At 47.5% G+C, this 14,199-nt stretch overlaps 1 protein-coding gene across 2 annotated transcripts; it reads left to right on the forward strand.

Annotated features, from left to right (window-relative positions):
* The first annotated feature begins 915 nt into the window (after positions 1 to 915).
* Positions 916 to 14,199, forward strand: LOC139586298 (uncharacterized). 2 transcript variants are annotated; one of them, XR_011677689.1, is made up of 6 exons: positions 916 to 1,615; positions 3,065 to 3,231; positions 4,352 to 4,592; positions 6,291 to 6,426; positions 9,117 to 9,431; positions 12,761 to 14,199. XR_011677689.1 is itself a non-coding variant. In XM_071419591.1 (5 exons), exons 1-5 carry the CDS (start codon positions 931 to 933, stop codon positions 9,181 to 9,183), a joined length of 1,296 nt encoding a protein of 431 aa, XP_071275692.1. In that variant the 5' UTR covers positions 916 to 930; the 3' UTR covers positions 9,184 to 14,199. The 2 variants fall into 2 exon arrangements, 1 of the variants encoding a protein (XP_071275692.1); XM_071419591.1 differs by having other exon boundaries at positions 9,117 to 14,199.

A 14,199-nucleotide genomic window follows, 5' to 3' on the forward strand; every position in this document is an offset into this window, starting at 1 on the left:
CTTGGGGACACTGAGAGGGACATGGGGACATCCCTGGGAGGGACCTGGGGACACCCTTGGGGACACTGGGAGGGACATGGGGACACCAGGAGGGACATGGGGACACCGGGATGGCCCTTGGGGACACCGGGAGGGACATGGGGACATCCCCGGGGACACTGGGAGGGACCTGGGGACTCTACTGGGGACACTGGGAGGGACATGGGGACACCCTTGGGGACACTGGGACATGGCTTGGGGCACCCTTGGGGACACCGGGATGGAGTTGGGGACATTGGGAGGGACCTGGGGACATCCCTGGGGACACTCATGGGGACAAGGGGACATGGCTGGGGACATCCCTGGGAGGGACCTGGGGACACCCTTGGGGACATTGGGACATGACAGGGGATACCGGGAGGGACCTGGGGACACTGGGAGGGACTTGGGGACGCTCCTGGAGACACTGGGACATGGCTTGGGACACCCTTGGGGACACTGGGATGGACATGGGGACACCTGGAGGGACCTGGGGACATCCCTTGGGGACACTGGGAGGGACATGGGGACATTACTGGGGACACTGGGATGGCCCCTGGGGACACCGGGAGGGACCTGGGGACACCCTTGGGGACACTGGGAGGGACTTGGGGACATTGGGAGGGACATGGGGACACCCCTGGGGACACCAGGAGGGACCTGGGGACGCCCTTGGGGATACTTGGACATCCTTGGGGACCCTGGGACAACCTCAGGGACACCTTGGGGACACGGGGACACCTTGGGGACACCTTGGGGACACCTTGGGGTCACCTGGGCGCTCCTTGTGGCCCCCAGGACACGGCGCCAGCCTCGGGGACCCCTCGGGGTGGCCTTGGCGACATCGCGACACTTTTGGGGACATCGGGGGGCGGGGCCCAGAGCGGCTCGGTCGAAACCACGCCCACTTCGATGACGTCAATCCCTCGGTTCCGCCCCCCCCCCCCCCTCGGGCGCCGCAGTGCGCCGGGACCGAGCGGAGCCGAAAAGAGCCGGAAAGAGCCGAAGCGGAGCCGAACGCCGGCGAACCGGGAGGCGGAAAGAGCCGAAGGCCGGGGAGCGAAAAAAGCCGAAGCGGAGCCGAACCGGACCCGCCTGAGGGTCCGGCCATGCCTTGAAGCGGCTCCTCCGACCCGTCCCGGGCTCTTCCTCCTCCTCCTCCTCCTCCTCATCCTCCTCCTGCGGCAGGGGGAGGGGCCCATGGGCCGGGCAGGGGGCCGAGGGGGACCGGAGACGCTGAACTGGGCCCAAACTGGGCCCAACTGGGCTCAACTGGGCCGAACTAGGCCGGAGAAATCAGAACCGGGCCGGAAAGAGGCGAAGTTGTCCGGAAAGAGCCGAAGAGGGAGCGGGATAAGCGAAGTGCGGACGGAGCTGTACGGAAAGAACCGAACCGGGCCGGAAAGAAGCGAAGTGGGACGGAAAGAACCGAACTGGGCCGGAAGTAAGGGCAGCGGGCCGGAAGTAGACGAAGGAAGAGCGGGGAGGGTCGGAAAGAGCCGAACCGGGGACGAAGTGGGCCGGAAAGAGCCGAAGGTGTCCGGAAATTGCCGAAGTGCCGCCATGTTGCTGCCGCTGCTCCTCGGGCTCCTCGAGGGTGAGTTCGGGACTCCCCGAATGTCACCGGGACCCCAAAATGTCACCAAATGTCCCCAAAATGTCCAAAAATGTCCACAAAATGTGCCTAAATGTGCCCAAAATGTCACCTGGGATCCTCAAAATATTCCCAAATGTCACCTGGGACCCCCAAAATGTCTCTAAAATGTGCCCAGATGTCCCCTGGGACCCCAAAATGTCCCCAAATGTCACCTGGGACTCCCCCCCAAAGTCACCTAGGAGTCAAAAAATGTCCTAAAATGTCACCCGGGACCCCCAAAATGTCACCTGGGACCCCAAAATATCCCAAAATGTGCCCAAAATGTCACCTGGGACCCCCCAAATGTCACCTGGGACGCCCAAAATGTCCCCCAAATGTCTCAAAATGTCCCCAAAATGTCACCTGGGACCCCAAAAATGTCCCCAAATCTTTGGGTGGATTTTTGGACCAAATTTTCTTGGAATTTCACAGGAATTTTTGGGAATTTTGGGAAAATTTGGGAATTTTTTCCTGACCCCTCACCTTCTCTCCCCTCTCCACAATTTTGGGGTTCTGGGGGTGGATTTGGGGTCAATTTGGGTCAATTTTAACCATTTCTGGGTGATTTTTTTGACCAAATCTCAGTCAAATTTCAACGGAATTTCACTGAATTTTTGGGGAATTTTGGGAAATTTTGGGAATTTCTTCCTGACCCCATTTTTGGCATCTCGGGGCTGGATTTTAGGTCAAATTTGGGTCGATTTTAACAATTTTTCATGGGGTTTTTTTGACCAAATTTCCGTCAAATTTAAACAGAATTTCACGGGAATTTTTGGGGATTTTTTTGGGAATTTTTTTTTGAATTTTAGGAAAATTTGGGAATTCCTTCCTGACCTCCCCTTTTCTCCCCCTCCCTGTAATTTTGAGGTCCTGGGGGTGGATTTTGACTCCACTTTGGGTCCATTTTAACAATTTTATTGGTTTTTGGACCAAATTTCATTCAAATTTCAACAGAATTTCACAGGAATTTTGGGGGAATTTTGGGAAAATTTGGGAATTTCTTCCTGACCCTCCTCTTCTCCTCTTCCCCATTTTTCGGATTTTGGGCCTGAACTTTGGGTCCAATTTGGGTCAATTTTAACCATTTTTGGGGTGTTTTTTTGGACCAAATTTTACTCCAGTTTCAATGGAATTTCACAGGAATTTTTGGGGAATTTTTTGGGAATTCTGGGAAAATTCGGGAATTCTCTCCTGATCCGCCCCTTCTCTCCCCTCTCCACAATTTTGGGAGTCCTGGGGGTGGATTTGGGGTCAATTTTGGGTCAATTTAAACCATTTCTGGGTGGATTTTTGGACCAAATTTCCATCAAATTTCAACAGAATTTCACCAAATTTTTTGGGAATTTCGGGAAAATTCATGAATTCTCTCCTGACCCCCCTCCCCCCCATCTTTTCCCCCCCTCCCTGCAGTTTCGGGGGCCCTGGGGGGGTGCGTGGAGGTGGCCTCGGGCACCGAGGCCGTGCTGGGGGCGCCGTTCCGGCTGCTCTGCATCGCCTGCAAGCGCCGCAGCGAGACCCCGGCCGAGGCCGAGAGCGAGTGGTTCTTCCGTCCTGAGGGGGCCCCCCAGTTCGAGAAGGTCACTGGGAGCACTGGGAGGGACTGGGAGGGGATTGGGATAAACTGGGAGGGACTGGGATAAACTGGGAGGGACTGGGATGGGATTGGGACAAATTGGGAGGGACTGGGATAAACTGGGAGGGACTGGGATGGGATTGGGATCAACTGGGAGGGACTGGGAGGAACTGGGAGGGGATTGGGAATGACTGGGAGGGACTGGGGGGAACTGGGAGGGGATTGGGAATGACTGGGAGGGACTGGGGGGAACTGGGAGGGGATTGGAAATGACTGGGAGGGACTGGGGGGAACTGGGAGGACGCTGCAGGTCCCAAAGGCGCCACCAGGGGAGCCGCGGAAACAATGGGAGGGAATTGAGGAGGATTGGGATGAACTGGGAGGGACTGGGAGTTACTGGGAGGGACTGGGAGTTACTGGGAGGACGCTGCAATTCCCAATGGTGCCACCAGGGGGAGCTGGGGAAACGCTGGGAGGGACTGGGATGGGATTGGGATAAACTGGGAGGGACTGGGAGTTACTGGGAGGACGCTGCAGTTCCCAATGGCGCCACCAGGGGGAGCCGGGGAAACACTGGGAGGGAATTGAGGAGGACTGGGAGGGACTGGGAGGGGATTGGGACAAATTGGGAGGGATTAGGACAAACTGGGATAAACTGGGAGGGGATTGGGATGGGATTGGGATAGACTGGGAGGGACTGGGAGGACGCTGCAGTTCCCAATGGCACCACCAGGGGGAGCTGGGGAAACACTGGGAGTTCATTGAGGGGAACTGGGAGGGAATTGGGAATTACTGGGATGAACTGGAAGGAGGCTGCAGTTCCCAAAGCCACCGCAAGGGGGAGCTGGGGAAATACTGGGAGTTCATTGGGATGGACTGGGATGAAGTGGGAGCTACTGGGAGGCACTGGGAGCTACTGGAGGGCCCCTAGAGAGCCCCAGGGCCATACTGGGAGTCACTGGGCCGATCTGGGCTAAACTGGGCGCTACTGGGAATTACTTGCGCCACAATTGCAACACCAAACTCAACCACCAGAGGGTGCCACTGAGCCAAGCCCATTTCCAATCCCTTCCCACCAACCTTTACTGGTTCTCACTGGTTCTTACTGGATTTTACCGGTGCAGATCCTGCACTACAGCCCCGAGGAGGGCGAGTGGGTGGCCCCTGGGCCGTTTTTCGGGGTGATCTCCTGGAACGGCTCGCGGGGCACGCGGGACCTGCAGGACCTGTCGGTGTGGCTGATGGAGGTGAAGCGCAGCCACGCCGGGCAGTACGTGTGCCGGCTGAAACGCAACCTGACCTTCGAGGGCTACACCTACAGCCTGGCCAGGAACCAGACCCTGCGGCTGGCCGTGGTGGAGAAAGGTGCTGGGAGGCACTGGGAGGGACTGGGAGGGACTGGGAGGCGGTTGGAAGGGATTGGGATGGACTGGGAGTTACTGGGAGTTGGTTGGAAGGGACTGGGAGGGACTGGAATGGAGTTGGAGGGAAGTAAAACGGAGGTGGGGGAGATTAAACGGGGACTGGGAGGGACTGGGATTAGATTGGGAGGCACTGGGAGGCACTGGGATGTGGTTGGAAGGGACTGGGATGAACTGGGAGGGACTGGGATGAGATTGGGATGGACTGGGAGGGGACTGGGAGTTACTGGGAGTTACTGGGATGTGGTTGGAAGGGATTGGGAGGGACTGGGAATTACTGGGAGTTGCTGGGAGGACGCTGCAATTCCCAAAGCCGCCACCAGGGGGAGCGGGGGAGACACTGGGAGTTCATTGAGAGGGACTGGGATGAGATTGGGATGGATTGGGAGGGGACTGGGAGTTACTGGGAGTTACTGGGAGGGGATTGGGTTACACCCAGAGCCTGACCAGGAACCAAACCCTGCAGCTGGCCGTGGTGGAGAAAGGTGCTGGGAGGCACTGGGATGAACTGGGAGGCACTGGGATGTGGTTGGGAGGGACTGGGAGTTACTGGGAGGGAACTGGATTACACCCAGAGCCTGGCCAGGAACCAGACCCTGGGGCTGGCCGTGGTGGAGAAAAGTGCTGGGAAGGACTGGGATAAACTGGGAGGGACTGGGATAAACTGGGAGTTACTGGGATGTGGTTGGAAGGGACTGGGAGGGAGTGGAATGGAGCTGGAAGGGATTAAAGGGGAACTGGGATGGACTGGGATGAACTGGGAGTTACTGGGAGTTACTGGGAGTTACTGGGAGTTGCTGCAGTTCCCAAAGATGCCACCAGGGGGAGACACTGGGAGTTCATTGAGGGGAACTGGGAATCACTGGGAATCACTGGGAATCACTGGGATCACATTTCAATCATACTGGGAGCACTGGGCGTTACTGGGAGGGCATTGGGGGATCAATGGGAGCACTGGGAGGGCACTGGGACCAAACTGGGAGGGCACTGGGATCAAACTGGGAGCTCTGGGATCAAACTGGGGGGGACTGGGAGGGCACTGGGATCACATTTCAATCATACTGGGAGCACTGGGCGTTACTGGGAGAGCATTGGGAGGGCACTGGGATCAAACTGGGATCAAACTGGGAGGGACTGGGAATCACTGGAATCACATTTCAATCATACTGGGAGCACTGGGCGTTACTGGGAGGGCATTGGGAGATCAATGGGATCACTGGGATCAAACTGGGGGCACTGGGATCAAACTGGGATCAAACTGGGAGGGCACTGGGACCAAACTGGGACCAAACTGGGACCAAACTGGGAGGGCTGGGACCAAACTGGGGTCAAACTGGGAGCACTGGGATTGTACTGGGAGGGCACTGAGATCAAACTGGGATCAAACTGGGATCAAACTGGGCCTCACTGGAAGCTGCTGGCGAGCACTGGGAAGGCTCCACACCCATATAAGGCAGAAGGTGGGCGTGGCTTAGGCTGGAATGGGCGTGGCTTAGCCCCAAAACGAACAATTTTGCCTCCAAAACCGCGCAATTTTCCGGGATTTTTTTGGGGATTTTTTGGGGGATTTTTTTGGGAACTTTTTGGGGACAATTCCTGAGGGTTTTGGGAATTTTTTTGTCCCCCCTTTTCCCCCCTGAAGCGCGGCGGGACCTGGCGTCCATCGTGTCCGAGATCCTGATGTACGTGCTGATCGTGGTGCTGACGCTCTGGCTCGCCGCCGAGATGCTCTACTGCTACCGCAAGGTGGCGGCCGCGTCCCCGCCCCCCGACAGCGCGTGAGTGGGCGGGGCCTGGAAGGGGGGAGGCGGGGCTTAACCAGCAGGCGAAATATGGGGAGAAAAATGAAAAAAAACTGGGCGGAAAAAGGAGGAAATTGAGGAAATTAGGAAGAAAAACGGGGTTTCAAAATGGCGGAGGGGGCGTGGCTTTGGGAGTGGGGGCGTGGTTTAAATTAGGAGTGGTTTGGGGTTGGGATTTGGGGGGGAAATGTAAAAAAAATTGGGTGAAAATGGGGTGAAAAATGAGGATTTTTGGGGTTTCAAAATGGCGGAGGGGCGTGGCTTAAACCTTAGGGGCGTGGTTTAGGAGTGGGTGTGGTCACGAGGGGCGTGGTTTAAATTTGGAAGGTTTGGGGTTGGAATTTGGGGGGGAAATGCAAAAAACTGGGTGAAAATGGGGTAAAAAATGAAGAAATTGTGGTTTCAAAATGGCGGAGGGGGCGTGGTTTAAAGCGTGAGGGCGTGGCTTTTGGAGTGGGTGTGGTCAAAAGGGGCGTGGTTTAAATTCGGAGTGGTTTGGGTTGGAATTTGGGGGGGAAATGTAAAAAATTGGGCGAAAATGGGGTGAAAAATGAAGAAATTGGGGTTTCAAAATGGCGGAGGGGGCGTGGCTTAAAGCGTGAGGGCGTGGCCTTGGGGGGTGGGCGTGGCCTAAAGGGGGCGTGGTCGAAATTTTCGGGGGAAGTGAAAATTGGGGTAAAAAATGGGGAATTTTGGGTGATTTTGGTGGGAATTTTGGTTTTTTTTTTTTGGCTTTTTTGGGGGATTTTGGGGCATTTTTGGGGGGAATTTTTGGGGGGAATTTTTGAGGTTTTGGAGAATTTTTGGGGTGGAATTTCCGGAATTTTTGGGTCACTTTGGGGCCTTTTTTGGGTGGATTTTTTGGGATTTGCTGACTTTGGAAATGGAATTTTGGGGTGGAATTTTTTTGGATTTTGGGGCTTTTTTAGGTTCTGATTTTGAGGCTTTTTGGTGGGAATTTTTGGGTTTTTGGGGCTTTTTTTGGGGTGGAATTTGTGGGATTTTTGGAAGAAATTTTGGGGATTTTTGGCTGGAATTTCTTTTTGATTTTGGGACTTTTTGGGCTGGAATTTTTGGGATTTTCTGGGCGAATTTTTTTGGAATTTTTGGGGTGGAATTTGTGGGATTTTTGGGACCATTCAGGGTCGAATTTCTGGGATTTTGGAGCATTTTTGGGCGACATTTTGGGGCATTTTGGGGTCGAATTTTTGGGATTTTTTGGGGACTTTTTGGGGTGGAATTTTTGAGATTTTTGGGACTTTTTGGACCGGATTTTTTTTTATTTTGGGATATTTTCCAGTGGATATTTTGTGATTTTGGCTGGAATTTCTTTTTGATTTTGGGGCTTTTTGGGCTGGAATTTTCGGGATTTTCTGGGGGAATTTTGGGGATTTTTGGGACTTTTTGGGGATGGAATTTTTGGGATTTTCTGGGCGAATTTTTTGGGACTTTTTGGGGTGGAATTTGTGGGATTTTTGGGACCATTCGGGGTCGAATTTCTGGGATTTTGGAGCATTTTTGGGCGACATTTTGGGGCATTTTGGGGTGGAATTTTTGGGATTTTTTGGGGACTTTTTGGGGTGGAATTTTTGAGATTTTTGGGCTTTTTGGACCAGATTTTTTTTTTTATTTTGGGACATTTTCCAGTGGATTTTTTGGGATTTTGGCTGGAATTTCTACTTGATTTTGGGACTTTTTGGGCTGGAATTTTTGGGATTTTTGGGGGGAAATTTTGGGGATTTTGGGCTGGAATTTCTTTTTGATTTTGGGACTTTTTGGGCTGGAATTTTCCGGATTTTCTGGGGGGAATTTTGGGGATTTTTGGGACTTTTTGGGATGGAATTTTTGGGATTTTCTGGGCAAATTTTTTGGGACTTTTTGGGGTGGAATTTTTGGGATTTTCTGGGGGGAATTTTTGGGACTTTTTGGGATGGAATTTGTGGGATTTTTGGGACTTTTTGGGGTCGAATTTCTAGGATTTCGGAGCATTTTTGGGCGACATTTTGGGGCATTTTGGGGTGGAATATTTGGGATTTTCTGGGTGGAATTTTTGGGGATTTTTGGGTGGAATTTTTTAAATTCTGATGCTTTTTGGGGTGGATTTTTTATTTATTTTGGGACATTTTCCAGTGGATTTTTTGGGATTTTGGCTGGAATTTCTTTTTGATTTTGGGACTTTTTGGGCTGGAATTTTCCGGATTTTCTGGGGGGAATTTTGGGGATTTTTGGGACTTTTTGGGATGGAATTTTTGGGATTTTCTGGGGGAATTTTTGGGGACTTTTTGGGGTGGAATTTGTGGGATTTTTGGGACCATTCGGGGTCGAATTTCTGGGATTTTGGAGCATTTTTGGGCGACATTTTGGGGCAGAATTTTTTTTTATTTTAGGGTGGAATATTTGGGATTTTCTGGGGGGAATTTTTGGGGATTTTTGGGCTGGATTTTTTTTGATTTTGGGACATTTTTGGGCTGAATTCTTGGGATTTTGGCCAGAATTTCTTTTAGATTTTGGGACATTTTGGGGTGGAATTTTGGCCATTTTTGCCCTTTTTGCACCGGATTTTTTTTATTTTCGGGCATTTTGGGGTTGGAATTTTGGGGATTTTGGGCTTCCCGGGATTTTGGGGCCCCTCCCACACCCCGAATTTCTCCTCTCCCCCTCCTCAGGTCGGAATATTTGGCCATCACCTCCGAGAGCAAAGAAAACTGCGGGGGCGTCCAGGTGGCCGAGTGACCCCGAGTGACCCCGAGTGACCCCTGAGTGACCCCGAGTGACCCCTGAGTGACCCCGAGTGACCCCTGACCCCCCTGGCCCCCCCCTGCAATAACCCCCCCGGGGGGGCCCCACCCTGACCCCGCATGGCCCCGATCCCCCCCCACCAAGACCCCAAAATTGGGGAAAAATCCCCAAAATTTGGGCAAAAAAATTCCCAAAATCTGGGGGAAAAAGTCCCAAAATTTGGGCAAAAAAATTCCCAAAATGTGGGGAAAAAATCTCAAAATTTGGGCAAAAAAAATCCCAAAATCTGAGGGGAAAAATCCCAAAAATTGGGGGGAAAAATTCCAAAATTTGGGCAAAAAAATTCCCAAAATCTTGGGGAAAAAATCTCAAAAATTTGGGCAAAAAAAATCCCAAAATCTGAGGGGAAAAATCCCAAAAATTGGGGGGAAAAATTCCAAAATCTGAGGCAAAAAATCCCAAAATTTCGGCAAAAAAAATCCCAAAATCTGAGGGGAAAAATCCCAAAAATTGGGGGGAAAAATTCCAAAATTTGGGGAAAAATATTCCCAAAATCTGGGGGGAAAACCCCAAAATTTGGGCAAAAATATTCCCAAAATCTGGGAGGAAAAATCCGAAAATTTGGGGAAAAAATCTCAAAAATTTGGGCAAAAAAAATCCCAAAATCTGAGGGGAAAAATCCCAAAAATTGGGGGAAAAATTCCAAAATTTGGGGAAAAATATTCCCAAAATCTGAGGGGAAAAATCCCAAAATTTGGGCAGAAAAATTCCAAAATCTGAGGGGAAAAGTCCAAAAATTTGGGGGAAAAGATTTCCAAAATCTGGGGAAAAAACACCAAAAATTTGAGGAAAAAATCTCAAAAATTTGGGGAAAAAAATTCCCAAAATCTGGGGAAAAAATTCCCAAAATCTGGAGGAAAAAATTTCCAAAATCTAGGGGAAAAATCCAAAATTTGGGCAAAAAAATTCCCAAAATCTGAGGGAAAAATCCCAAAATTTGGGCAAAAAAATTCCCAAAATGTGGGGAAAAAATCTCAAAATTTGGGCAAAAAAATCCCAAAATCTGAGGGGGAAAAATCCCAAAAATTGGGGGGAAAAATTCCAAAATTTGGGCAAAAAAATTCCCAAAAATCTGAGGGAAAAATCCCAAAATTTGGGGAAAAATATTCCCAGAATCTGGGAGGAAAAATCCGAAAATTTGGGGAAGAAATCTCAAAAATTTGGGCAAAAAAAATCCCAAAATCTGAGGGAAAAATCCCAAAATTTGGGCAAAAAAATTCCCCAAATCTGAGGGGAAAAGTCCAAAAATTTGGGGGAAAAAACTTCCAAAATCTGGGGAAAAAACACCAAAAATTTGAGGAAAAAATCTCAAAAAATTGGGCAAAAAAATTCCCAAAATCTGGGAAAAAAAATTCCCAAAATCTGAGGGGAAAATCCCAAAATCTGGGGGAAAAATCCCAAAATTTGGGCAAAAAAAATTCCCCAAATCTGGGGGAAAAGTCCAAAAATTTGGGGGAAAAGATTTCCAAAATCTGGGGAAAAAAACACCAAAAATTTGAGGAAAAAATCTCAAAAATTTGGGCAAAAAAAAATCCCAAAATCTGGGAAAAAAATTCCCAAAATCTGAGGGGAAAAAATCCCAAAATTTGGGCAAAAAATTCCCAAAATCTGAGGGGAAGAATCCCAAAATTTGGGCAAAAAAATTCCCAAAATCTGAGGGGAAAAATCCCAAAAATTGGGGGGAAAAATTCCAAAATTTGGGCAAAAAAATTCCCAAAATCTGAGGGGAAAAAATCCCAAAATTTGAGCAAAAAATTCCCAAAATCTGAGGGGAAGAATCCCAAAATTTGGGCAAAAAAATTCCCAAAATCTGGGGGGAAAAATCCCAAAATTTGGGCAAAAAAATTCCCAAAATCTGAGGGAAAAATCCCAAATTTGGGGAAAAATATTCCCAAAATCTGGGAGGAAAAATCCGAAAATTTGGGGAAGAAATCTCAAAAATTTGGGCAAAAAAAAATCCCAAAATCTGAGGGAAAAATCCCAAAATTTGGGCAAAAAAATTCCCCAAATCTGGGGGAAAAGTCCAAAAATTTGGGGGAAAAGATTTCCAAAATCTGAGGGGAAAAAAAACACCAAAAATTTGAGGAAAAAATCTCAAAAATTTGGGCAAAAAAATTCCCAAAATCTGAGGGGAAAAAATCCCAAAATTTGGGCAAAAAATTCCCAAAATCTGAGGGGAAGAATCCCAAAATTTGGGCAAAAAAAATCCCAAAATCTGAGGGGAAAAATCCCAAAATTTGGGCAACAAAATTCCCAAAATCTGGGGGGAAAAATCCCAAAATTTCGGCAAAAAAATTCCCAAAATCTGGGGGAAAACCCCCAAAAATTTGAGGGAAAAAATCTCAAAAATTTGGAAAAAAATTCCCAAAATCTGGGGGGAAAAATCCCAAAATTTCGGCAAAAAAATTCCCAAAATCTGGGGGAAAACCCCCAAAAATTTGAGGGAAAAAATCTCAAAAATTTGGGCAAAAAAAATCCCAAAATCTGGGGGAAAAAATTCCCAAAATCTGGAGGAAAAAATTTCCAAAATCTAGGGGAAAAATCCCAAAATTTGGGCAAAAAAAATCCCAAAATCTGAGGGAAAAATCCCAAAATTTGGGGAAAAATATTCCCAAAATCTGGGAGGAAAAATCCGAAAATTTGGGGAAGAAATCTCAAAAATTTGGGCAAAAAAAATCCCAAAATCTGAGGGAAAAATCCCAAAATTTGGGCAAAAAAATTCCCCAAATCTGAGGGGAAAAGTCCAAAAATTTGGGGGAAAAAACTTCCAAAATCTGGGGAAAAAACACCAAAAATTTGAGGAAAAAACCTCAAAAATTTGGGGAAAAAAATTCCTAAAATCTGGGAAAAAAATTCCCAAAATCTGAGGGGAAAATCCCAAAATCTGGGGGAAAAATCCCAAAATTTGGGCAGAAAAATTCCCAAAATCTGGGGGAAAAGTCCAAAAATTTGGGGGAAAAGATTTCCAAAATCTGGGGAAAAAAACACCAAAAATTTGAGGAAAAAACCTCAAAAATTTGGGGAAAAAAATTCCTAAAATCTGGGAAAAAAATTCCCAAAATCTGAGGGGAAAAAATCCCAAAATTTGGGCAAAAAATTCCCAAAATCTGAGGGGAAGAATCCCAAAATTTGGGCAAAAAAAATCCCAAAATCTGAGGGGAAAAATCCCAAAATTTGGGCAACAAAATTCCCAAAATCTGGGGGGAAAAATCCCAAAATTTCGGCAAAAAAATTCCCAAAATCTGGGGGAAAACCCCCAAAAATTTGAGGGAAAAAATCTCAAAAATTTGGAAAAAAATTCCCAAAATCTGGGGGGAAAAATCACAAAATTTGGGCAAAAAAATTCCCAAAAGTTGGAGGGAAAAACACCAAAAAAACCCCCAAAATTTGAGGGGACAATCTCAAAAATTTGGGAGGGGGGAGGGGGGCAAATCCACAAAATTTGGGGGAAAAAATTCCCAAAATCTGAGGGGAAAAATCCCCAAAATTTGGGCAAAAAATTTCCCAAAAGTTGGAGGGAAAAACACGAAAACCACCAAAAATTTGAGGTAAAAAAATCCGAAAATTTGGAGGAAAATCAGAAAAATTTGAGAGGAAAAATCCCAAAATTTGGTGGAAAAAATCTCCAAATTTAGGGGGAAAAAATTTTCCAAATCTGAGGGAGAAAATCCGAACTTTTGGAGGGAAAAAATCTCAAAGTTGAGGGGAAAAACCACAAGAATTTGAGAAGAAAAGCCAGAAAATGTAGAGGAAAAAAATCCCAAAATTTAGGGAAAAAATCCCAAAAATTTCTGGGGAAATTCTGCAAAATTTGGGAAAAATTTCCTTAAAAGTTGGAGAAGAAAATCCCAGAATTTGGAGGAGAAAAATTCCAAATTTTAGGGAAAATTTCCCGAAAAATTCGAGGGGAAAAAAAAATCCCAAAAATTGGAGGGAACAATTCCAAAAAATTGAGAGGAAAACTCACAGAATTTGGAGGAAAAATTCCAAAATTTAGGGGAAAAAAATCCCAAAAATTTCATGGGGAAAGTCCCAAAAGTTGAGGAAAAAATCCTAAAATTTGGGGGAAAAACCCTCAAAATTTGAGGGAGAAACTCCCAAAATTTAGGAAAAAAATCCTTCAAAATTTGGGTGAAAAAAATCCAAAATTTCGACAAAATCTGTCAAAATTTAGTATAAAAACACCCAAAATTTGGGATAAAATCCTTCAAAATTTGAAAAAAATTATCCCAAAATTGCCCTGAAATTCCCCCAAAATTTTGGGGTGAAAAATTCAAAATTTGGGATTAAAAAACCCCCAAATTTTTGGAGAAAATCCCCAAAATTTTGGGGTCAAATTCCCCAAATTTGGGGTCGATCCCCCCCCCCCCAGTGTGAGAGAGCGCGCGCATGTAAATGAGCTGTATGTAAATGAGCTGTATGCAAATGAGCCGTATGCAAATGAGCGATATTTAAAAGAGCAATATGTAAATGAGACAAGAGGACAAAACCTCAACAGCACTTTATGCAAATGAGGGGGGGTGTGGCAATACAAATGAGGATGATATGCAAATGAGGGGTGTGTAAATATATGTAAATGAGGTTATATGCAAATGGAGGCACTGTAATGTTGTCGATATGCAAATGAGATGGAGATGGGAGACGACAATTGCGAGCGTGGGTTATTTAATATGTAAATGAGCTGTACATAAACAAGCATTATGCAAATGAGCACTGACACAGCCGCACAAATGCACATCTCACTTAACTGCGATATGCAAATGAACCTGCAAATGAGGCGGGGCATGCAAATGAGCACCGAGCACCGTATGCAAATGAGCACCGCCGTGTCTACACTTCGCTGTATGCAAATGAACGCCCGTATGCAAATGAGTGCCATAATTAACGGATTTATTGTGCCAAGCCCCGATATGTAAATGAACATGCAAATGAACATGCAAATGAGCTGGA

Source organism: Agelaius tricolor, unplaced genomic scaffold, assembly GCF_023055355.1.
Source record: "Agelaius tricolor isolate 1412-34295 unplaced genomic scaffold, bAgeTri1.0.p SCAF_111, whole genome shotgun sequence".
NCBI lineage: Eukaryota > Metazoa > Chordata > Aves > Passeriformes > Icteridae > Agelaius > Agelaius tricolor.